General features: G+C 49.3%; 1 protein-coding gene across 1 annotated transcript; it reads right to left on the bottom strand.

Moving 5' to 3' along the window:
• Nucleotides 1-2,018: 2,018 nt before the first annotated feature.
• On the bottom strand, nt 2,019-25,304 carry si:dkey-27c15.3 (GON-4-like protein). Its single transcript, XM_038724417.1, has 26 exons — nt 25,223-25,304; nt 23,481-23,703; nt 23,153-23,373; nt 22,935-23,009; nt 22,790-22,840; nt 21,667-21,720; nt 21,468-21,563; nt 21,294-21,386; nt 18,351-18,512; nt 15,605-15,815; nt 14,397-14,498; nt 14,265-14,305; nt 13,961-14,076; nt 13,685-13,886; nt 12,377-12,463; nt 12,072-12,249; nt 11,831-11,981; nt 11,600-11,747; nt 11,415-11,531; nt 9,051-9,803; nt 7,965-8,057; nt 7,663-7,860; nt 7,434-7,577; nt 6,954-7,240; nt 6,661-6,763; nt 2,019-2,841 (listed from the first exon to the last, which is right to left on the bottom strand). Exons 2-26 carry the CDS (start codon nt 23,683-23,685, stop codon nt 2,740-2,742), a joined length of 3,990 nt encoding a protein of 1,329 aa, XP_038580345.1. The 5' UTR covers nt 23,686-23,703; nt 25,223-25,304; the 3' UTR covers nt 2,019-2,739.
• Nucleotides 25,305-26,121: the final 817 nt, after the last annotated feature.

Genomic DNA, 26,121 nt, shown 5'->3' with positions numbered 1-26,121 from the left:
TGCCTTTAGAAGGCACAGCAGAAATTTGACGTCGATCCGACTAAATCCCTAGGAGGAGTTCGTTAAGTACGAAGTGTGTAAATCATCCAAAAATGGCCATAAATTCAAAATGGCCGACTTCCTGTTGACTTTAGGCTATGGGTTCTTGAGGCTTTTTTGTGCGTCTTGATACGATACATGTCCCCAGAAAATTTCGTACATGTAGGTTGAACGTGAACGAGGGGCTAATCATTTCCAATTTTCAAGGTGGCGCTAGCGAGTCATTTTGCCACGCCCATGTGCGAAACTTGTAGAATACGAAATTTTTCACCGGTTCTGACATGTTTGCAAATTTTGGTGAGTTTTCGAGTATGTTTAGGCCATGTCATTTGGGCCTACTTTGCAGAAAAAAAAAAAAAAAAAAAAAAAAAATATAATCCGAGCAGATTCAATAGGGACCTCGCACGGTCGTGCTCGGCCCTAATATCCGAGCATTTCAATAGGGACCTCGCACGGTCGTGCTCGGGCCCTAAAAATAATAATCCGAGCAATTTCAATAGGGACCTCGCACGGTCGTGCTCGGGCCCTAAAAGGAGGTGATGAGAAGTTAAGAAGGGAAGAACGAGATTTAGGAGGGAGGGAAGACAGAGACGAGGAAAGGAGCATGTAGGATTGAGGAAGGATGGATGAAAGGAGTGAAGGAAGCATCAGAGGTTAACACTGAAAGCTATCTGTTTATTTTCGGAGCTAGCTGTGCTAACGCTAACCCCCCCCCCCACGTTACCATGGAGCGTAGAATTTCACCAGCATGGTCTCGTGCTCCGTTGCCAGGTAGTCGAAATCCGCGTCACCGAGCTCGAGCACGTCTCTGCGCGAAGACACCGCGGCGGGAAAACAAGACAACAGCGCGAACGTGACGGCGGGAAGAAGGCGACAGCGGCCGCCATGACGGAGAGAAACGGACCGGGATTCAGGTGGAAAAACGACACATGCTGAGGAGACGGTTCACACCGGAGACCCTCCGCACCGCAGGCACCGTGAAGCTACCGGGAGTGACGGACGTTTCCGCTCGGACATTCCAGAATAAAAGCCTTGTGTGGGACATTAATCACATATTTAAAGCGGAAGAGTGAACAAATTATCGACCTTTAAAGGAAACTCAAACCGTAGTAACATTTCGCTCCTCCTGACACAACGGAGACACTACCCGACGCATCTTTGTTTCATGTTATATGATGTGCTTTTAATGTGAAGGCGAGCTTCCTGCCTCCCTGCAGCTACCTTCACCATCTCGCGCCTCTCTGCAGCTGTCAGCTGGAAGGCGGGACGTGAAGAGAAAATACCGGAAAGTGGCTCTCTGATTGGTTCACAGCGGTTAGACGTGATGTGTGTAGCCGTGTCATTGGTCCAGGAACCTGTCAATCACAATGCGTCACCACCGCCCTCCTGTGGGTGATGCTTTTAAAAAGGTTTCTGCCTTTTATTGTGTTTTATATAAACTCAGAACTTTATTTCAACTCACTTTAATTTCACATAAATTCCATTCAACATGTTTTTATACACTTTCATCTCTCTCAGTTGTACAGCATTATATTTTCTGATGTACGTCAAGCAGAGAAACAAAACATTGAGCTGAATTTCTAATAACAAAATATAAACATTCAATAACTTCCTGAACTAAAATTACCTGAGAAAGTTTGATTTGGTTTCTCTGTCTGCACTCAGTAACCTCCAGATTCCTGATCTGTCATGTTTTTAATGTGTAACATCTGATAAACAATCTGACACCATCTATGAAACTGCTGCTGTAAGTTAACTGCTTATATTTTTAAAAGAAAATGCTGCAGGTTAGCGGCTTACGTCACATTTCATCAGCTCTGTGTTTCTGCATTTTTTCCTGTTTCCTTATTTAATGACGTTAAATGTTTTTTACAAACTGTGACTGAAAAACATTGATTTATTTATTTCTTCAGTTCTGCTTTTCATTTCTCACAAACCTGCAGATGAACTTTGTTTCCAACAGAACCAGTGAAACGGTCTGAAAAACGTAAAAATGTTTTATTGAAGCAGTCGACCTTCATCCATTCATATTCAATATGATAAACAAACATTTCCTATAAAAAGCTTGACGGAACGTCACGAACATAAGTCCGCTGGGAACCATGGGATGGATCAGGTGGTGCATCATGGGAAGACTAAACCTCCGAACAGAAACAGATTTACAGCTGCAGAAAGAATAACATCCGTTTTCATTTTCAGTGCAAAAGTTTGATGTTTGAAAATGTGAAGGGAAACGCAGAGTTCACGTGGCGCTCCACAGGACCAGCAGCGTCTCTGGTTCTCAGCAGGGGGGCCTTGCAGAACCCGATCTGGTGTTCCATCAGGTGTGAGAAAACTAAAGGCAGGAAGTTCAAAGCAGCAGAAGAAGAGTTCAGCTTCTCGTCACTTCGTTTCTTTAGTGTTTCCTTCTTGTTTCTGACCTCGCTGTGACATCACAGAGGCCACGTCCCCTGCCACAGCGGGCGGGTCTCTGTGACATCAGCTCAATCAAAAATAAATAATCATTAAATACGAAGGCCGACCATCGTTCTAGATCACATCGAGAGCTCTAGAGTCCTGACGGATTCTACAGATCCGGATGTTCTTCTGGATCTCTGGAGAACCCAGAGCGAAGGGAGACCAGCTTTAGTGAACAGCGGAGCTCCGGAGAACTGGATCCTGATCAGCTGCCGTCCCAACACCGGCAGAAGGTCAGAGGAACTAGCCCAGGGCTGCTTCCTGCGTGCCGACTGGCCGGCTCTCCGAGGACTTTTGGAAGGCGGAGTGGAAAAGATTCATCAGGTCGTGGAAACGGAGACTCACCTGGAGGAAACAGAGGATCCGTCTTTAGGTTTAACGGTCAACATTATTTAGTCTAGTAGCTTCACTGATTATTGAACTGGGCTAGAAAAACAGAGTAACGGAAACACGTGTCGGTAACTCGAGTTCAAACACACTAAAACTAATATATGTTTGGTTTCCCCTCAAAGAAAGTTTTCTAACAAACGCACGAAGCAGACGACTACAGCTGGCAGGAAAACACTGTAAGGCACGTTTATCTGTACATTTCAGCAACAAGGCAATTCAAAGTGCTTTACATAAAACGTGAAAGCACCACAGGGAAACTGGAAAAGTAAAACTCATTATAAAAAAAGTTACAGTGAAACTTACTAATCTACGGCTTTCATTTAATTAAAGGCAGCCGTAAAAAGAAAAGTCTTCAGTCTTAATTTAAAAGAACAGTTTCAGCAGACCTGCAGTTATCTGGGAGTTTGTTCCAGATATACGGAGCATAATAACTGAACGCTGCTTCTCCTTGTTTAGTTTTGACTCTGGGGACAGAAAGCAGACCTGATCCCAGACGACCTGAGAGGTCTGGATGGTTCATAATGAAGCAGAAGATCAGAAATTTATTTTGGCCCTAAACCATTTAGTGCTTTATAAACTAACAGCAGGATTTTGAAATCAATTCTTTGACAGACAGGAAGCCAATGTAAAGACCTCAGAACTGGACTGATGTGATCCACCTTTTGGTCTTAGTGAGGACTCGAGCAGCAGCGTTCTGAATCAGCTGCAGCTGTCTGATGGATTTCTTAGGGAGCCTGAAGATAAATGCATGGATAAGCTTTTCCAGGTCCTGCTGAGTCCTTTAATCCTTGATATATTCTTCAGGTGATAGTAGGCTGACTTTGTAATTGTCTTAATGTGGCTCCTCAAATTCAGGTCTGAGTCCATGACCACACCAAGATTTCTGGCTTGATTTATGGTTCTTAACATTACAGATTGAAGTCGAGCGCTGACTTTAAATCGTTCCTCATGGGCTCCAAAGACAATAACTTCAGTTTTATCTTTGTTTAATTGAAGAAAAGGGCCGCAGCATAAAGCCTTACCTAGAACAAGTTTAGACTTCATACCAGTACCATGAAAAATGGGGCGGTGATGGTGCAGTGGATAAGACACGTGCCTTTGGTGTGAGAGACCCGGGTTCAATTCCCCACTATGACCCTGAGCAAGGCGTGCAACCTCTGACACGTACAGCAGCTGTAAGTCTCTTTGGATAAAAGCGTCAGCTAAATGAATAAAATATCTGCTGTCCGCAGGTTTTTCTGAGCGTCTGTCTCAGCGTGTTTTTTCTAAATCAGCCCCACCCCTGGTGGCAGGCGGGCGGCGGCTGCTGCGTCGCTCCGTATCAGCAGGCAGCTCCACGCAGACGTGCGTTTCTGCTGGTAGATCATGAACTTCCTCCTTAAAGCTGGATGTCGTTATTTGCAGAATCTTATTGGCTACAGGAAGCGCCAGTCGTCGGCTCTATTGGCTCGGCCTACCCGGGAAATATCGGGGGCCGGCCCTTCCTCGCAGCGCCGGCTCTCGTTGGCCGCTGTAGGCTGTGAAAGGGACGCGTGAGCTCCTATTGGCTCGGATCAGCAGTCAGCGGAAAGGTCAGAGTTCAGCCGATAATCTGAATACAAGCTGTCGTAGCCGTTACATTCAGATCAGAGTTATTCCGGTTATAAAGACAAACGAGCCGCGTCTGCCGGTGAATCTGAAGCGGTGCGGCAGCCGTCCCTGAGGATTTACTGATGGAATCGTGTGTTTTGGACTAAATGTTTTACTGGACTGGATCGTCTGGACCTTTGACAACGTTTCTGTTGGAATATGATCGATGGCTGGATTAAGTTACTGTGAGGCTTCACAGGGGAGTCGCCTCACTTTTGCCGTCCCGGCTGGTCTGACAGAGGATTGAGATTGGACCCGCTGTGGTGACGGTTTGCACTGGTCAGTCAGACGTTGGATCATCTGGAGCAGCTGTGGGCAGACTGAGAGCTGCCGCCAGGACCTGTTACCACCAGGAATGTTAAGAGGTTACAAACTGCAGCCAAACAACTTGGTGCAGCTTAAACGAAACGTTAGCTTTCTAAGCGTTCGACCAGCCAATAAGTTCAGTTAGCTAAAAAGCCGCAGACGTAACCTTCTTTATAGCTGCTGTAGAGACGGATGAAGTTGGATGTTGTGGTCGTGTCACTGATTTCTGAGCTGCACGCCACTGTTCTTTTCTTCCTACCGTCATCGACAACATAATCCTTGAAAGTCTGTGTTGTACCACACGTTATACGTAAAGGTCTTTTTACACGCCGCTGGTTACGGAGATCTGGACCGCTGTGTGAAGCAAACGAATGCAAATATGAACACCAAGTCTGTTTTAGTCAAGCACGTCTCAAGTCTTCAAATTTGCGACTCGAGTCCCCGCCCCTGTGAATTACTACTGGATGGAGTCGTAGCAGCAGAGCTGAAGCGCCCTGCGCCATCTCTGGATATATAACACCAGATAATACCAGAAATACAGACTGGACCAGTTCCTTTGTTTCTGTTGTTCTCTGAAGACATTTGGGTTTAAGATCAAAAGATCAGTAGAGTTCAGAATCTCAGCTTTTATTTCCTGGTATTCACGTCTAGATAAGTTAAATAACTCAGGACAAACCACCTTTTGTTTGAACCCGCCCATTTTACAAGTGAGAAAACTACTGGAACATGTCCCAGATGTTTCTTGTTGCCCAGCTGTTGCCTTTTAGGCTGACTGTCCAAACATTAACTAGCTCTGCATGACTAGTCTCAGTTTCCATCCTTGGTTCAAACCTATAAAGACTGCATTTCCTGTTAAAGTGGACAAACCAGCATGAAGACCAGAGAGCTGTCTGTGGGAGAAAAGGACAATCGAGCAGAGCCGTCGGACAAACATTGAGCAGAGCTGTCAGACAAGGACAAACATCGAGCAGAGCCGTCGGACAAGGACAAACATCGAGCAGAGCCGTCAGACAAACATCGAGCAGAGCCGTCGGACAAGGACAAACATCGAGCAGAGCCGTCAGACAAACATCGAGCAGAGCCGTCAGACAAGGACAAACATCGAGCAGAGCCGTCAGACAAACATCGAGCAGAGCCGTCAGACAAGGACAAACATCGAGCAGAGCCGTCGGACAAGGACAAACATCGAGCAGAGCCGTCGGACAAACATCGAGCAGAGCCGTCGGACAAACATCGAGCAGAGCCGTCGGACAAACATCGAGCAGAGCCGTCAGACAAACATCGAGCAGAGCCGTCGGACAAGGACAAACATCGAGCAGAGCCGTCAGACAAACATCGAGCAGAGCCGTCGGACAAGGACAAACATCGAGCAGAGCCGTCGGACAAGGACAAACATCGAGCAGAGCCGTCGGACAAACATCGAGCCGTCGGACAAACATCGAGCCGAGCCGTCGGACAAACATCGAGCAGAGCCGTCGGACAAACATCGAGCAGAGCCGTCGGACAAACATCGAGCAGAGCCGTCGGACAAACATCGAGCAGAGCCGTCGGACAAGGACAAACATCGAGCAGAGCCGTCGGACAAGGACAAACATCGAGCAGAGCCGTCGGACAAACATCGAGCAGAGCCGTCGGACAAACATCGAGCAGAGCCGTCGGACAAACATCGAGCAGAGCAAGCACAACAATGTGGAACGTCCTGAAAAAGAAAGAGGGGGGTCATTGTAAAGCGCTGCGGGAGCATTTAGGTGGCGTTTCATGGACGAAGGAAACTTATTTAAGACCTGGAACCCTGGAGTGAACATGACTGAGCGTCTGAAGCCCCGCCCCCCTCCTCACCTGCTGGGCGGTCTTGTTCCCCAGCTGGGCGGAGACACGTCTGAACGTTTTCCGATTGGCTCCTCTCTGCTGACAGGCGGTCAGGATGGCGCGGTCCGCCTCCCTGAAACAGGAAGAGGTCAGAGTGGTTCAGCTGCTAGTCATGCTAGCTAGCATCAGTGCGTTCAAACTTTAATCAGACAGACACTGTGACGTTATCAAAACCAATTTTAATTCTCTAAAGACACAACAGGAAGTTTCATCACATCCTGTCAGCAGCTGATCTGGTATCAGCGGCGTGTTTGTGTTCTGACCGGGTCCATACGACGACTTTCTCTCCGGTTGACGTCATCGAGATGTTTTTGGCGCAGACCGGTCGCTCTGACTCCGCCCCTTCCTCTCGGTCACTTCCTGTCTCGCACTCTTCAGACGCCTGGCGGTCGACTCTCTTCCCGTTCCCATCAGGAGGATTCTGGGAAACGCAGTCCCTCTCCGCGGTCTCGGAGCTGGTTGCTACGGGTGACGACTGGCCGTGAAGCTGCTGGAAAAACTCCCAGAATTCCTCCTGCAGGCCCGGGTGGCGTTTGAGGAGCGAGGAGACCTGAAGGAGAAACACAGCGAGGTTTGTGAGCGCTGTGACAGGAAGTGGTTCCATCAGTGGTAATAAAGACAGTAGAAGAAGAAGAGCTCGCCGACCAGAAACAAAAGCAAGACCTCCAGAAACCCTCAGAGAGAAGAAGAAAAGCAATAATGAGAACTGGTGATTGGCTGGGGGGTCAAAGGTCATCCTCTACCTTGTCCATGTCATCGGGTGGGGGGGCGGCGCTTCCTTGCAGCACCGACACCACCTGCTGGTAAGGGGCGGAGCCTTCTCCCAGGCTCTGCCCCAGTCGCCTCAGAAACCGCCGACTGCGTTCAAACAGCTGCTGCTCCGGCAGCTGACAGAAGAAACCACAGAAGAAGAGTTAGTTCGGTCTGCACCTGAGTGACATCATGCCGTGATGTCAGAGTAACGTTACCCACCAGTCCGCAGCGGCGGGCCTGTCCTTGGTTCAGGAAGGCGGCGAAGTCTCTGAGCAGCTGAGGCCACGGCTGCAGCACACAGCTCAGGCCGTCATACAGAGCCTTCGGGGACCCCAGGGGCCCCGCTGCCGAGAACTGATCCAGCACCTGCAGCAGCTGCTCTGAGAGGCCCTGTGACCCCTGCACCGCATCACACACCTGCACAGGAAACAGGAAGTGCAGACAAACATCTGGCGTGTTGAAGAAACAACAGTAACAACAGGAAGTCACAATGAAACATGTTGTGATGTCAGAGGTCTTACTCTGAGGAGATAATCCTGAGCGAAGACCTCCTCCTCAGACCCCCTCTGGTCCTCAGACCCCCTCTTGTCCTCAGACCCCCTCTGGTCCGCTTCCTGCACACAAACAAACCTGATCCTGAATCATCCTGAAGCTCCAAACTGGAAGCAGAGTTAGAGGAGCAGCAGCTGCTCGGAGACACGGAGGCTGCTGTTCCCCGGCTAAACTCTGGTCTCCAAGTAAAGGTCACACGTGATCACAGAGTTCAACGACGCGGCAGGTCGGTGGGGAATTAAATATAAACGTGTCGCTGTCAGCGTAAACAAACACAGCAGCTGGAACCGTTCAAAGCCACCGCAGCGCGACGAGGCCCGTTATTCTCAGCGGCCGGCGCCGCGCCACGGCGGTTTGTCGCTGCGTCGAGCAACACGCGCCGCACGCCGAGCTCGCGCGCTCGCTGGACCCGGCTTCCACGCTGATAATGGCTGGAAGAACGTCGTCCTCTGGAGAGTACCGACTCCCGGCGTTCCAGATATTAATCACACTCAGGAGAGACGTTCTCATCATTCACACTGAAACCTACACGTATGGATGAGAGTTGATGACAGTAACAGTTTCCCCTCAATATTCCTCTCATGTTAAGAATACTTACATTTTATAGAAATCTAATTGTTAATGTCATTAAAAATCAACCTGAGTCATTACTGGTGTTGTTAAATTAATGGATTATAGTCGTGAAACGTGATTATTCCTCAGACTGCGATCGGACCAGCAAAGCCTGGAATCGCTGCGTCCCTCGTTACAAGTCGCGGTGGATCTTTTCCAGCAGCAGTGAACACACAGGGTGCACGTTGGTTTCGGCTGTTGATAGGCTGCGTCAGACAGAGAGAGGCGGGGCCAGACGGTTTTGTGTGCCGGTGTTTACCTGAGCTAGCTGACCCTGCCCGCTGTATCGCAAGCTTCCCCCGCCGGCTCTTTTTCTAGAAGTTACCAACCGATGCATCCTGGGTAAAATGGACGTGCCAAGAACACATCCAGGAATCTGAACCGTGAACCATGTTTCACAAGAGCACAAGAAGGCTGAGAACAGCCTATTGTATTTGACTGACCTGCGGCAGGAGGAGGGACTCTGCTGCTGCTCTGCAAGTCACTTCCTGTTCACTCTCTGACTCCGCCTCCTCGAGTTCGGCCAGGTCGTCGTCAAGGGCAACACTTCCTGTGGAGCTGGATGAGGATTCAGACAGAGCCAGGAAGACCTCGCTCTCCTCCTCTTCCTCTTCTTCCTCCCTCTCCTCCCCTTGTTCCTCCTCCTCCTCATCGTTCATCCTGATGACATCATTGCTCTCATGCACCTCCATCTGAGAGGGGGCGGGATCTTCAGGAGGAGGAGGAGCCTCTTCATTGCTCCTACTCTTCAGGCTGGTGAGAATCCGATAGTGACGTCTGATTCGCTCTCTTGTCGTCATGGAGTCGGATGAGCTGGTGATGACGTCAGCGAGGGGGTCGGTCCTGGAAAGGAGGAAGCGGCGGAGGAGGACTTGGGGAGGACTGAGATCTCGGGGGCAACGAGGTGGGGGGGAGGAGTCCACCTGGGTGTCAGGGAGGGGGGAGGAGTCAGGGGGAGTCAGGGGGAGGGGCTCCTGCAGCAGCACAAAGCCAATGCGTCTGAAGTCCAGGTTTTTGGGAAGGCGGTGTGGGTATCTGGTCCCGGGGGGGAAGCTGTAGGTGTTTGAGGCAGAGCGGAGGAAGGTTAGCTGACTATGACGAGGTCCACCTGAGCTGCGAGGAGGCGGGGCCTCGGGGGCAGAGCCAGACGGGCTGTTATAGCGTTTGATGGTCGGGTATATGACTGGTAGACTCCTCTGTGGGGAGTACAAACAAAACTGATTAATACTTATTGATCTTTGATCGACAGACGTTTACAGAACCTACTGCACATCATGTTCTCTCATTACTGATCCAACAGGGGACTATTCCTGTCAGGGATCGGGACCGGCGACTACTGTCAGAGATCGGGACCGGCGACTACTGTCAGAGATCGGGACCGGCGACTACTGTCAGAGATCGGGACCGGCGACTACTGTCAGAGATCGGGACCGGCGACTACTGTCAGAGATCGGGGCCGGCGACTACTGTCAGGGATCGGGGCCGGCGACTAGGGATCGGGGCCGGCGACTACTATCAGGGATCGGGACCGGCGACTACTGTCAGAGATCGGGACCGGCGACTACTGTCAGAGATCGGGACCGGCGACTACTGTCAGAGATCGGGACCGGCGACTAGGGATCGGGGCCGGCGACTACTGTCAGGGATCGGGGCCGGCGACTACTGTCAGGGATCGGGGCCGGCGACTACTATCAGGGATCGGGACCGGCGACTACTATCAGGGATCGGGACCGGCGACTACTATCAGGGATCGGGACCGGCGACTACTGTCAGGGATCGGGGCCGGCGACTAGGGATCGGGGCCGGCGACTACTATCAGGGATCGGGGCCGGCGACTACTGTCAGAGATCGGGGCCGGCGACTACTGTCAGAGATCGGGGCCGGCGACTACTGTCAGAGATCGGGGCCGGCGACTACTGTCAGAGATCGGGACCGGCGACTACTGTCAGAGATCGGGACCGGCGACTACTGTCAGAGATCGGGACCGGCGACTACTGTCAGAGATCGGGACCGGCGACTACTGTCAGGGATCGGGACCGGCGACTACTGTCAGAGATCGGGACCGGCGACTACTGTCAGGGATCGGGGCCGGCGACTACTGTCAGGGATCGGGGCCGGCGACTACTGTCAGAGATCGGGACCGGCGACTACTGTCAGGGATCGGGGCCGGCGACTACTGTCAGGGATCGGGACCGGCGACTACTGTCAGGGATCGGGGCCGGCGACTACTGTCAGGGATCGGGGCCGGCGACTACTGTCAGAGATCGGGACCGGCGACTACTGTCAGGGATCGGGACCGGCGACTACTGTCAGGGATCGGGGCCGGCGACTACTGTCAGGGATCGGGGCCGGCGACTACTGTCAGGGATCGGGGCCGGCGACTACTGTCAGGGATCGGGGCCGGCGACTACTGTCAGAGATCGGGGCCGGCGACTACTGTCAGGGATCGGGGCCGGCGACTACTGTCAGAGATCGGGGCCGGCGACTACTGTCAGAGATCGGGGGCGGCGACTACTGTCAGGGATCGGGAAAGTGTATTTTTTACCCACCAAACAGCTTCAGCTTCACCAAAAGGAGCGGAACTTGCTTACAGATGTGCGTACGCACAGTTTTATAAGTCTGAGTATTTTTTGCCGTACGCCTTTTTTGGCTTTTGGACGCACGTACACTTTTAGTGAGTTTTTATAAATGAGACCCCAGGACGGGACACCACTGTCGGGGATCAGGACTGGTCCATGTTTTGTTCTGAGGGCGTCCTGTAGGTCGACCACAACAATAAGTACTTGAAGCGTTGCCACATCACTTACCACCAGCCACAGAGGCATGACTCGCTCCTCTCTCTCCACCGGGGGGCGCTGCTCCGCAGGGTTAACGTAACGGCAGGCCACCGGCATCGGCCACAGAACCCGCTGGTACCTGAACGCCTGCAGAGGACACCGAGTCAAACGCAGTCCGAGAGGTGAAACTTCAGTCAGCTGGACAAGGACGTTACCTTGACGATGTTGTCAGGGAAACCAGGTCTGCAGCACTGCAGGATTCTCCGTCGGACCTGGACCAGAGTCTTCCTCAGCAGGAACTGAGACACCAGCTTAGTCGGGTCACATGACCCCTCCATGTTCCTGAGCCCGAGAACCAGGAGGCTGATAACACACACACAGAAACACACAACGTTCACGCCGCTGTCACAGCTCAACACACAGTAACTCTGCGTGTGTGCGTTTACCAGTCCTCAGCTGCAGTGAAGGCAGCCGTCCTGCGGGGGCAGTATAACGCCGGGTCCAGGCTGGCACAGGGTAGCAGCTCTGGGTAGAGGAAGACCGGACGGGTGGCAAAGAGCCAGGCCAGCTCAGCCGGCATGACGGGGTAACAACGCACTGAACACAGAACCACATCGTCACGTTTAAACCCTGCTAACTCCTCGCCCCCCAGACCTCCCATGATTCCTAGCTGCAGGTGTTACTCACTGTGTCCTCTGGTGTCGGGTGGGTGGTCTTGCGGCTGGTAGCTGATGGGGGTCTGTCGCAGCTCCTCCAGCAGCTGCAGCGCCCCCTGCAGGTTGGAGGCTCTGAAGACGCTGCAGAAACCAGGACGACCCGAAGACATCAGCAGCTCGCCCCTCTGAGCCAACAGCTCAAGCTCAAACTGACAGAGAGAGAGGCGTCACCATAGCAACATGTTTATTTACATCCTACAATCACACAGGAGGAATATTTTAGAGTAGATTTAAATGTGAGCAGCTCTGAGCTCACAGAATAAGTGTGTGTGTTACCAGGAACTGTCTGGTGGTCTCAGCCTCACTGTGAAGTTTGGCCACAGGTGAACTCAACAGGTGAATCTGTGTCAGCAGCTGGATGTGCTGACAGATGGAGAGACAGAGAGCATTTAGTCATCTGCATCGGTAAGAGCACGACCTGACGTGTACAGGTGTAGCTGCTCTAGGTGTACAGGTGTACCTGCTCTAGGTGTACACGTGTACCTGCACAGGTGTAGCTGCTCTAGGTATACAGGTGTACCTGCTCTAGGTGTACACGTGTACCTGCACAGGTGTAGCTGCTCTAGGTATACAGGTGTACCTGCTCTAGCTGTACACGTGTACCTGCACAGGTGTAGCTGCTCTAGGTATACAGGTGTACCTGCTCTAGGTGTACACGTGTACCTGCACAGGTGTAGCTGCTCTAGGTATACAGGTGTACCTGCTCTAGGTGTACACGTGTACCTGCACAGGTGTAGCTGCTCTAGGTATACAGGTATACAGGTGTAGCTGCTCTAGGTGTACACGTGTAGCTGCTCTAGGTGTACACGTGTAGCTGCACAGGTGTACCTGCTCTAGGTGTACACGTGTAGCTGCTCTAGGTGTACACGTGTAGCTGCACAGGTGTAGCTGCTCTAGGTATACAGGTGTACCTGCTCTAGGTGTACACGTGTACCTGCACAGGTGTAGCTGCTCTAGGTATACAGGTATACAGGTGTACCTGCTCTAGGTGTACACAGGTTTAGCTGCTCTAGGTATACAGGTGTAGCTGCTCTAGGTATACAGGTGTACCTGCTCTAGGTGTACACGTGTACCTGCACAGGTGTAGCTGCTCTAGGTATACAGGTATACAGGTGTACCTGCTCTAGGTGTACACAGGTTTAGCTGCTCTAGGTATACAGGTGTAGCTGCTCTAGGTATACAGGTGTACCTGCGGTAGGTGTACAGGTGTAGCTGCTCTAGGTGTACAGGTGTAGCTGCAGTAGGTATACAGGTGTACAGGTGTAACTGCAGTAGGTATACAGGTGTACCTGCGGTAGGTGTACAGGTGTAGCTGCTCTAGGTGTACAGGTGTAGCTGCAGTAGGTATACAGGTGTACAGGTGTAACTGCAGTAGGTATACAGGTGTACCTGCGGTAGGTGTACAGGTGTAGCTGCTCTAGGTGTACACGTGTACCTGCACAGGTGTAGCTGCTCTAGGTATACAGGTATACAGGTGTACCTGCTCTAGGTGTACACGTGTAGCTGCACAGGTGTACACGTGTAGCTGCACAGGTGTACACGTGTAGGTGTACAGGTGTAGCTGCTCTAGGTATACAGGTGTACCTGCTGAAGCTGCTGCTGCAGGCGGCCCCTCTGCTGGCCCTCCAGCTTCAGTGTGTACGGCTCTGGGCTGTGTGTGTGTGTGTTACACAGCGTGTGTGTCTGCAGACCGAGCTGCTGTCTCTTCCTGATCAACGCCAGCTGCTGCTTCACCGTACGCCGCCCTGCGATTGGTCCGTCCTCCGCCTCGTCATCGCCCGGTCCTCTGTGATGAAAGCAGAGCAGGTCAGCGGGCCAGGACGACACCCGATCACACCTGTGTGTGTGTGTGTTACATACGTGTTGTGCTGCTCCTCAGGTGTGTGTGTTTCAACAGTGAGAGTCTCCTCCTGAGGCTCCTCCTCTTCCTCATGGCCTTCATCTTCCACTTCCTGTCCTGCGAGGTCTTCTTTCAACTGAAACACAAGCAGTTCATATGTGTGGTGGGTGGTGTAGATGGAACACTGCTGCTTCCTAGTTTGGTGCCAGCACTGACTGACAGAGCCAGGCCAGCTGTGTGTTTCCAGTGTTTATGCTAAGCTACGCTAACATCAGCCTGGGTAACAGACGTGTGTTTGTGTGTGTAAAGACTGCAGAGACTCACAGTTTGGAACAGCTCCTCCATCAGCTCGTTCACCTCCTTCTCTGCAGGACACAGAAGATATTTAACACCAAACGTTTCAGGATCCGATCATCAAAACAAAGATTATCTTACAGTGTGTGTGTGCGCACTGACTGGTGATGCGGACAGCCTTGTCGTCACGGTAATCCTCCTGGTCGGGTTCATCGACGTCGGCCAGGAAGTTGTATTCCGGATCATCTTCATCGTCACACTCCTCTGGTAGCGGGACAGAGAACAACACGGCGTTATGAAACGTATTCCCCCCTCGCTGTGAGCCTCCAACGTTTCCCCGACACCCAAAGCAAAGGAGGTATCAGTGCGGGTGAGCAGCAACCTGGGGAAGGACTTCCTCAGGGAACATAATGTCCTGAACACAACATCAAACTACATTTCTACCCCCTCATTAACAAACAAGGACACCATGCTCTCGCTCTGTAATCACTAAGACATCAGATCTCGCTGCTCTCCTTCTCTGACACACAATGTCTACGTTCTGCAGATGACCTAATATTATTAGGTCCTTCTGAGGACACACCTGGCCCTGACAGTGAGCCTGGAGAATAACGACAGTCTTCCAGAGAGGACCCAGGTGTCAGGGATACGAATGAAACGGTTTAACCACGGTAGCGTTCCCGATGCTTAGTATAACCTTTACAAATATAAATTATCATTATAACAGAGTTTAATGAACGTGATCATTTTGGTCACCATAATCATGATGGGAAACCCAAACGGGTTCTTACTGGGTTCAGTACTGCACGTACTGACTTCAAATACAAGTGGGGGAGAGCTTCTGATGCTATAGAAAATTTTTTAAACATAGCCTTACATACCTTCATCCTTCCTTAAACATAACGCATTTAACAGCACACACACAAAAACGCCTTCAAGTTGATGCGTAAACACATTTCCACAGTAAACTCCTTTGAACAGCCTGTTAATACACCATCAGAAGCTTTATTTGTACTATATTATATATATACATAATATTAATGAAGGCAGACAGAGCAGAAGGTCATCGGTTGATCCTACAGTGAAATAATGAACAAAACTCCTTCATTTAATTGTTCATTTTAGATCTGAAAATGTCTGTTTTGGTGACGTAAACAGTGTTAACTTTGGCAGTTTGCTGCTTACTTTGGGGTTTTACTTGGACTTGAACTACTTACATTTACAGAAGAACTACATACATGTTGTATGAGTTGTAAAACTTATGACCGGTACATTTGGCAACATTGTTCTTGAAACTTTGATGACAGTAAGCCGTTTGAATTGAACTGAGAGAGAAAATGAGTCACACTGTGTGACAGAGCTACACACACCTTCATTTTCTATCTCTGAGGTCATTAGCCCTCTCAGCCAATCAGTCCACTCCCTGTCCTCGTGGGTGGAGCTGGAGTCGTACATGTCAGGTGTGATGTCAGGAGCCCGGAGCTCTGCCTCCAGACGGCCCAGCGGGATGTCACGTAGGGGACGCTTGGACCGAGTCCGGTACGCCATTAGACCCACCTCGTCCTGTGACTCGGACAGAGGCTGGAAGAGACCAATAATCAATAATCAATATATCCACATTGTTTATTTATTAAAGCTCTGCCTGCTGGCCTACAAGAAAGAACAGTGTATGTTAAATCTATCTAATACTGTGTAAGTCATAGCATACAATGATTTATTGCTTGTCTGTGTTTAATAATAAAGAAGATAAAGATCTTAATAATTGCAATTGCAATATTGGTTAAAAAAAAAAAAAAAAATCGCAATTAGTTTATTTTCCAAAATCGTTTAGGACCAATTGGTTGTAGGGCTAAAGTGCTACCGACTACTAACTACTACTAACGGGTCCGAATACACGACCGATTGGTCCTTAAGAAGTACTGATGGGCCCGAATACACTACCAAGTTATCCTAAAGAACTACTGATGGGTCCGAACACACTACCAACTGGTCCTAAAGAACTACTGATGGGTCCGAACACACTACCAACTGGTCCTAAAGAACTACTGATGGGCCCGAACACACTACCGACTTGTCCTAAAGCAATATTGACTGGTCCTTAAGGACTATTGATGGGCCGGAATCCACTACCAACTCATCCTTAAGCAATACCGTTTGGTCCTAAAGTGCTGACGTCTGGGTCCTTAAGAACTACTGATGGGTCCGAACACACTACCAACTGGTCCTTAAGGACTACTGATGGGCCCGAATACACTACCAAGTTGTCCTTCAAAACTACTGATGGGTCCGAACACACTACCGAGTTGTCCTAAAGCTGTATCGACTGGTCCTAAAGAACTACTGGTCCTAAAGGACTATTGATGGGCCTGAACACACTACCGACTGGTCCTAAAGAACTACTAATGGGTCCTTCAAAACTACTGATGGGCCCGAGTAAACTACCAAGTTGTCCTAAAGCTGTACCGACTGGTCCTTAAGGACTATTGATGGGCCCGAATACACTACCGACTGGTCCTAAAGAACTACTAATGGGTCCTTCAAAACTACTGATGGGCCCAAATACACTACCGACTTGTCCTAAAGCAATATTGACTGGTCCTTAAGGACTATTGATGGGCCGGAATCCACTACCAACTCATCCTTAAGCAATACCGTTTGGTCCTAAAGTGCTGACGTCTGGGTCCTTAAGAACTACTGATGGGTCCGAACACACTACCAACTGGTCCTAAAGAACTACTGATGGGCCCGAACACATTACCGACTGGTCCTTAAGAACTACTGATGGGCCCGAACACACTACCGACTGGTCCTAAAGAACTACTGATGGGCCCGAACACACTACCGACTGGTCCTTAAGAACTACTGATGGGCCCGAACACACTACCGACTGGTCCTAAAGAACTACTGATGGGCCCGAACACACTACCGACTGGTCCTAAAGAACTACTGATGGGTCTGAACACACTACCGACTGGTCCTTAAGAACTACTGATGGGTCCGAACACACTACCAACTGGTCCTTAAGGACTACTGATGGGCCGGAATCCACTACCAACTCGTCCTTAAGCAATACCGTTTGGTCCTAAAGTGCTGACGTCTGGGTCCTAAAGAACTACTGATGGGTCCGAACACACTACCGACTGGTCCTAAAGAACTACTGATGGGTCCGAACACACTACCGACTGGTCCTAAAGAACTACTGATGGGTCCGAACACATTACCAACTGGTCCTAAAGAACTACTGATGGGCCCGAACACACTACCGACTGGTCCTAAAGAACTACTGATGGGCCCGAACACACTACCGACTGGTCCTTAAGAACTACTGATGGGCCCGAACACACTACCGACTGGTCCTTAAGAACTACTGATGGGCCCGAACACACTACCGACTGGTCCTAAAGAACTACTGATGGGCCCGAACACACTACCGACTGGTCCTAAAGAACTACTGATGGGTCTGAACACACTACCGACTGGTCCTTAAGAACTACTGATGGGTCCGAACACACTACCAACTGGTCCTTAAGGACTACTGATGGGCCGGAATCCACTACCAACTCGTCCTTAAGCAATACCGTTTGGTCCTAAAGTGCTGACGTCTGGGTCCTAAAGAACTACTGATGGGTCCGAACACACTACCGACTGGTCCTAAAGAACTACTGATGGGTCCAAACACACTACCGACTGGTCCTAAAGAACTACTGATGGGTCCGAACACACTACCAACTGGTCCTAAAGAACTACTGATGGGTCCGAACACACTACCAACTGGTCCTAAAGAACTACTGATGGGACCGAACACACTACCAACTGGTCCTAAAGAACTACTGATGGGTCCGAACACACTACCAACTTGTCCTAAAGCAATATCGACTGGTCCTTAAGGACTATTGATGGGCCGGAATCCACTACCAACTCGTCCTTAAGCAATACCGTTTGGTCCTCAAGTGCTGACGTCTGGGTCCTAAAGAACTACTGATGGGTCCGAATACACAACCAACTGGTCCTAAAGAGCTAACGTCAGGTCCTTAAGCTCTACCGCCTTTTCATACCTACTTCCATATTTGGATATGTTGTTCTTGTTTAACTGGCAGTATGTTTTCAGTGTCTTACCTGGTAGGGCTCCATACACACAGCCAGCTCCTCCTCCACAGCATGAAGTTCCTCCAAGAAGCTGCTGTCAGTCACTGCTTTGATAGGTGGGGCTTTGGGAGGAGGGGGAGGTCCCATTGAGACAGATCCCGCCCTCAAACGTCTGGAGCGGCTACGAGAAGTCTGAAGGGGGGAGGGGACTGTTTTTAGTGTTTGATGTGACAACAGATGAACCACTTCAAAGCGGAGGCAGGGTTTTTCCTCAATATCATCGACCTGCATGAACGTTACATTTTAGGCTTTTCAATGGCTCTTTGGTACGAACGTTAAACAGAGTCATTGGTGAGAGCCGTTCTTTTTCTGCCAGCCGTAACTCCACTCCCCTTTACAAGAACTCCCCAGTTACCAATCTATTCACAAATTGCCTGCAACTCTCAGCTCGATAGCGGGTCCAGTTGATTACTATCCCGGCGTACACTGGCGTCACATCCACTGTCAACCCTTCAAAGAGTCCTACTTCCCTACTCAAACCCCATCCAGGAGTTGCACCTTGTCACTTGGCAGTGCCTTCCTCCCCTTATTTACATGTTGACGTTAGAGATGGGGATCGTTAATTTTTATTGATACCATTATTGAAATTGCTTAACGATCCGATTCTTTATCGATACCACTATCAATACTTTACAATTATTTAGTGATGATTATTTGGTAAGACCAGACCCAACCGGCCTGAGGTAGGCCTGCACAGTATGAGGAAAATATTCAATGTGTAATAACGTTATATACTGAGATGACATATCACTTGCGATAAATAAACATATATTGAAGTGTACTTATTAACTGCCTGGTTGTTTTTAATTAAAGATTTTAAATACAGCTAAATGTTGTTTCTAGAGCAGTAACATTAATGTTTACAACAGAAAAGTAACTCAGTAACTTTATCTGACATCACAAGTAGTGAGTGGCGTTTAGAAAGAACAACATCAGTCTGTATCAGTCCCTCCTCCTCTCTCTCTGGCTGCAGGTAACGTTACCAGGTAAAAGGAGCAGCTGGTTTGTCTCAGCTGAGTTTAAGACTACAGACCCGTCTGTGCTTCAGGCAAACATCTGGCTAATGCCAAGCTAGCGTTAGCTGTGCTTGTCTAAAACATACAGGATGAGAGACTGAGGACAGAGAGGATTAAATTAACCCTTTCTACATGTTTAGCGTGACCTTACAGACAGGTGTATTGATAAAGTATTTTTACTTGCAAAGGTTTTATTACACGTACTTACAGTAACGAGCGCAGCTGTCATCAACTAATGTTACAGTAGTTTGGAGCTAACTTAACCCTCACCGTATTCCACCACGACGGCGCCGCCTCTCGCTCTGCTCCTGCGCTGTGTGAGGAGGCGACAGAGAGCAGGCAGAGACTGCAGCCTGATGATTTTCTTATGCATTGCGTTTCAAATTAAATAAGATTTGACGCTCAAGACAACGTTACATCATAGGACCCGCAAGTCTCGATAAGCTCGAACCTTATTGATTTTCGGGTTTTGAGAAATTTTGGAAGCGGGTTCTTTTGGAACTGAGTCTCGATCCCCATCCCTAGGTGGCGTGTTTATGATTTTACTTTTTCTGTTGTATCGTCTTCCCACTGTTGGTCTTCTCTTTGTGCCTGTGATGAGCCAGGCTTTGTAAGGTTTATGTAATGTTACTTAGACCAGCCGCTGACAGAGACTAGCAGGTACGCAAGAGCGGGAACAGGTGAGCGTAAAGTAGTTCCCCCTGGGTTATGCAGTTTGTTTAGGGCCATTATGAATCGTCCAAAGAACCTAGTATGGAGAGGGCAGAGAAGAGTACCAGTCACTAATGAGAAGTGGCGGTGCAAAGAAAAAGTCACGATACAACCGTCCCACATCGAGCACTGTCACCTAGACGAAAGCATCAGGGGATTGTTGCAACACGGACCTTTTCTCTGGTAACGCAGGAAGTCACTTACTGGCATACTGCTGCAAACTTTAGTTAGCTCAGTTAGCGGCCCGATTTGCTGACTCTACCTGACCTGGGCGTTCAGAGTACAGGCGGCGTGTTGCTGTTCACACCACTACCGCAGGAGCTTTGGTGGAAGACAGTTTCAGGCCTGGGGCGAGGAACACAGAATGAGCGCCAAAACTGGAGCCGGGCATGTTGGGCAACGGAACCAGGCTATGCAGCCTCCCAGGGAACACGGTAAGACCGGGACCAAACACAGCCCCCAGTGTGACCATAAGGAATATAGTACTGAGGTGATTTAAAGCGGCTCCGACCAGGACCAGGACTCCGGAGATGACAAAGACCACAGCGGTTTGGTGGCTTCGGTTTTAGTTCCGATCAAACAAACGAGATCCGTGTTAATCGGCAAGTTTTAGAGGTGCTGGTAGGTGGACTTTACCTTAATGTGTGTGTTGCTGCCAACAGCAGGCAAGAAACTATATTTGTCCTCTGTGACTAAAATGTGAGAAGTGAAAATGTAATACCTTCTAAGGTCATCGCTTAGTCCTAAAGATCGCATCAGGGGTCCAGCCAGAGGACAGAGACGAGTCCAGACCTGCTGTCAGAGGACCCTGCTGACATGATTCTAGTCTACAGTTCTACAATCTACACAGAGTTTCTAATGCTAACAAATACCTGTCACAGGCTGTGGGCTCACCTGTGCGGCACCTGTTCACCTGTGTGGACAGAGAGCATTTATAAAACAGTTCACTGCAGATATCTGGCGTGAGGTCATTTTGTTACGTCGCCATGTGCGACGTCACCTCGTTATGATGAACTGATCTCACAGGTGGTCAAAGCAGGAAAAAACCCACCAAGAAGAAACTTCATCTGCTGTGAGTTTTACTGAACTGATAATTGAGCGGGTGTCTCTCACACACACACACACACACCTGTACGTGGACACGTTCGTCTCGGCAGGTGAGAATATTTCCATCCCGCTCTGTTACCTGCCAGGGGCTGCAGCTGTCCTCCTCCACCCGGGTCAGCCGACTCCCTCTGGGGGACGAGGCTGTGCTCTCCATGTCGCTCTCCTGGAACGTCTGCACACACAGCCATCCATCGATAATCAATACGTCTACACACACAGTATGAAAGTGCAGCCAATCAGAGCGCAGCCTCACATCTTCAGCCGTCTCGTCCTCCTCTTCCTCATCAGGACGGTACTCTTCATCAGAGGAGTCTTCCTCAGCCAGAGGGATGTCCACAAACTGAGGAGGCTGAACACAGACAGCTGGTCACTATTGATCTGGATCAGTTCAACTTAATCAGTGTTTATACAGGAATTAAACCGTTTCCAGGTGTTTGACCTTTGACCTTTACCTTGTTGACATCACTGGTCTTCTTGATGGGAGAAATGTTCCAGGCTGGAATCACCTGGAAACACAGAGGACAGGTGAGACACAAAGACAGAGAGACAGACAGAGAGACAGACAGGTGAGACACAGACAGGTGAGACACAGAGACACAAAGACAGGTGAGACAAACAGGTGAGACACAGAGACACAAAGACAGGTGAGACAAACAGGTGAGAAAGACAGGTGAGACACAGAGACAGGTGAGACACAGAGACAGGTGAGACAGAAAGACAGGTGAGACAGACACAAAGACAGGTGAGACAGGTGAGACAGAGAGACAGATGAGACAGAGAGACACAAAGACAGGTGAGACAGAGAGCCAGGTGAGACAGAGAGAGCCAGGTGAGACACAGAGCCAGATGAGACAGAGAGACACAAAGACAGGTGAGACAGAGAGACAGGTGAGACACAGAGACAGGTGAGACAGACAGAGAGACACAAAGACAGGTGAGACAGAGACAGGTGAGACACAGAGACAGGTGAGACAGACAGGTGAGACACAGAGACAGGTGAGACAAACAGGTGAGAAAGACAGGTGAGACAGAGACAGGTGAGACACAGAGACAGGTGAGACAGAGACAGGTGAGACACAGAGACAGGTGAGACAGACAGGTGAGACACAGAGACAGGTGAGACAGAGAGACACAAAGACAGGTGAGACAGAGACACAGAGACAGGTGAGACAGACAGGTGATACACAGAGACAGGTGAGACAGACAGGTGAGACAAAGAGACAGATGAGACAGACAGAGAGACAGGTGAGACAGACAGAGAGACACAAAGACAGATGAGACAGAGAGACAGGTGAGACAGACACAAAGACAGGTGAGACACAGAGACAAAAAGACAGGTGAGACAGAGAGAAAGGTGAGACAGACAGAGACACAGAGACAGGTGAGACACAGAGACAGGTGAGACAGACACAAAGACAGGTGAGACACAGACAGGTGAGACAGAAAGACAGGTAAGACAAACAGAGAGACAGGTGAGACATAGAGACAGGTGAGACAAACTGACAGACAGGTGAGACACAGAGACAGGTGAGACAGACAGAGAGACAGACAGAGAGACGGACAGGTATGTCTCACCACTCCTTTCTCCACGACTTCTTTAAACTTGGATCGGGTCATTTTTGGCTCCTGGAGAAAAGAAAACATCTGATTGGTGAAGAGTTCTGCAGGTTCATAAATATTAATGAGATCCAATTGTGCATTCTGATTGGACGAGACTCACAAATGGAGGGACGGCCTCTGTCTCGTTGATGGCAGCTTTCATCATGGCCACGACGTGTTCGTTGGTGATCACTTCCTGTTCGCACAGAGTGAGTCACATGATCAGTTAACACGTTAATGACACGCTAATAACACAGTGCGGACTCAGCCGGTCTGACGCGGACTCAGCCGGTCTGACGCGGACTCAGCCGGTCTCAGCCGGTGTGTGAATGAACTCACGTGGATGATGTTCCTGACGTTCACCGTGGTCAGGTTGTGCTGTTTGGACTTTGTCTCCAATGATTGGTCCAGCTGTCTGTCAATCTCCATGTCAACGCCCGCCACCTCGTCCTCGCTCTCTGAGGCTCCGCCCCCCTCGTCCTCTTCCTCTTCAGTCACTTTCCTCCTCCTCTTCCTCATAGCTCTCCTCCTCGCTGCCTTCACCTCCACCTGATTGTCCTCTGACAGACACACAGACAGGAAGTGACATCATCATCTAACACACCTGTACCTGAGTGTACTGTGACATCACAAACAGTGTGTGTGTGTGTGTGTGTGCGCGCGTTACCCATGGTGATGATGAGGCTGGAGTCGGTGGTGTCTTCCTCCACCAGCAGGTAACCCTCCTCATCCTCCTCAGCTCCGCCCCCTGGAGGAGCAGCAGGAGGCGGCGGCAGCAAAGCATCATGGAAGTGGAGCTGAGGACGTGGCGCCCTGGCGCTGACAGCAGGTTTGGACGGGCTGAGTTTGAGGCGTTTGCGGACCGGGTTCATTCTGGAGAAACATGACCTCTGAAACAGCGACAGACACGACCGACGTTACGTATCAACGGGTCAGCTGGTCACAGGTGACGAGGACGCCATCAATCACCCTGATCAGCATTTCCTCTCCTCACCATTCTGTCACAGTGACGTCTTCACGCTGTCGTAAACGTTCACTTTACGACACGCTGGAACCAGAGCTGCACGGATTAATCGATAATCTATTCGCTGTCAACTATTTAATTAATCGCCACCTATTTTGATAATCGATCATCGGGTTGAGTCATGTTTTCAGTAAAATTCTCAGGTTGTTAGAAGCGAATATTTCTGGTTTCTTCCCTGACAGCAGAAGAGGTTTCCGTTCAGGCGTGTAGCAGAGACAGTTTTAAAGGTCGCGGCAAATGGTAACGCAGCACCCAGAACACAGGCGTGTGTTTACGCTCCGGTTCTGACAGAACCAAGATTAACGGGCTCACGCTGACACATTTCAATCAGAAACAACACGGGGGCCCAGCGGAGCTTTGTGTCTAGCGGCGCCCCTGGACCAGAATGTCCCCAGTCTGAACTGTGTGTTAATCTCAGACTGTATCGCGTGTTAACAGACCTGAAATCAGATTTTACGTGGACAGCAGAGCAGCCCGGCGTGCTGCTGAACAGCACCGGGAGCGCAGCGTGGTACAGCTGCATCGACAGATCAAACAAACAGCAAAGCTTTGTCTTTGTGAAACGTTTCCTTTAACGTGGACACGGTGGAGGCCAAATTAAGTGTTGAAGTGTAACCAGGCTGGACGTGAACGTGTTTATAGCCAATAACAGAAGCCTGTTGTTGGAACAGGTTTTTTTTTTGAAAACAGACTGTAGCCTGAAATCAACACGACTAACTGCCGAGTTATATATAAAATAAAGACGTGATCTCTTGCTGAGTACCGACCAGTCCAGTCCTACATTTCATATATAATATCATTATATTTTAAAGGACACACTGACCACCAAACCAAAACGTCCCCGGTCACCTGTTTACTGCTGAACATCAGAATACTGCAGTACAGAAGCTTCAGTAGCAACTAAATGTACTGCAGGTATCCGAAGTAAAAGTACTCGTTTTATTACTTTAACAGCTGAATGTTGATGCAGAGCTGAAGTTTCATCAAGTACAAAATACCTCAGACGTGTACTTAAGTACTTCAGTGAGTGTATTGATCTGCAGCACGAGCACAACATGAGCTCATGAAGTCTGACCGAAATAATCCGGACCAGAACCACGAGAGCCCGGTTACTCCGTCACTGAGCTAGCAGCTAGCTTCTGTCCGGTAAACCGGATCTTCTGTCCGGTGTCGCGCTGCTTTCCTCCGGCTAGCATGCTAACACCCATCCAGCCGGCTAGCATGCTAACGTTAGCCTAGCGGTCCGGTCCCACGGACGGAGCCGGAGTCCCGGTGAGCCCGTCCGGGTTCTGACTCTCCGGTCCGGCACCTACACGACCGGCCCGGTACCGGACACTGTGACCAGGTTTAACATTAACGCTCCGTCCCCGCAGAGACACACTTACCCGCCACAACGACGAGACGCATCTGCCGAAAACTACATTTCCTGCTGTGCGTTGCGACGTGACTGTGACGTCGGCAGCGCGTGGAGCACGCGGCAAAAAGAAATGTAAATAAATAAAGTTTGTTTATGAAGATAAAAGTTTCTGGATAAATGTGTCATTATTACAGCAACATAAAAAATAAATACATTAAATAATCTAAATAAATATATTAAATCAATATATTAAATAATCTAAATAAATAAATACATTAAATAATTAAAATAAATAGATACATTAAATCAATAATATAAATAATCTAAATAAATATATTAAATAACCTAAATAAATAAATACATTAAATAAATATATTAAATAATCTAAATAAATATTAAATAATCTAAATAAATAAATACATTAAATAAATATATTAAATAATCTAAATACGTAAATACATTAAATAATTAACATAAATAAATAAACCACTTCTTTGTCACAGGGACAGTGAATCAAAAAGCTGTTAAAACATGACTTAATTCTTATGACGTTTTCTTGTGGAAAAGTTGGTCTCTGCCATTAAAGAGAAGCTTTAACTTTGTCTTTATTAGAACATGTTAAAAATAACGCAACTGATCAATAAACACGTCCAGACATGAGATGGATTTTTATTTAATGAAGGAGACGCTGACCGAGGACGCGGTGAATAATAAACACGAGTTTTAATGATTTTCTAAATCTTTGTTCTTCAATGTTACAGATCGATTTGTTGTGTTTTTATTTCTCTCGGCCTCAGAACCCCTCACTGAAAGTCTGATCCCGGAGCAGCTGATGGGACCCTGGCACTGGCCCCGGGGACACTGGCCCACTGTTTGTTTCAGGGTCCAGTTTAAGATTTAATTCGTTACGTTTCATCTGAATAAAGC

Source organism: Micropterus salmoides, unplaced genomic scaffold (genome assembly GCF_014851395.1).
Source record: "Micropterus salmoides isolate LMB-PRFRI ecotype aquatic unplaced genomic scaffold, ASM1485139v1 Ms_hic_scaffold_17, whole genome shotgun sequence".
NCBI classification, from domain to species: Eukaryota; Metazoa; Chordata; class Actinopteri; order Centrarchiformes; family Centrarchidae; genus Micropterus; species Micropterus salmoides.
The sequence above is the reverse complement of the archived record's forward strand: the minus strand, read 5'-3'. Positions and strand labels throughout refer to the sequence as shown.

Bases quoted from the DNA above. Each gene is read 5' to 3' on its own strand.
- si:dkey-27c15.3 (XM_038724417.1), bottom strand. From the start codon at position 23,685: ATGAACCCGGTCCGCAAACGCCTCAAACTCAGCCCGTCCAAACCTGCT. The intron at 12,464-13,684 runs GTACACCTGTAT...TCCATCTGTCAG, and splicing joins TGCAGCAGCAGCTTCAGCAG to CACATCCAGCTGCTGACACA. The intron at 8,058-9,050 runs GTCAGTCAAATA...GTTTGTGTGCAG, and splicing joins AGTCCCTCCTCCTGCCGCAG to GAAGCGGACCAGAGGGGGTC.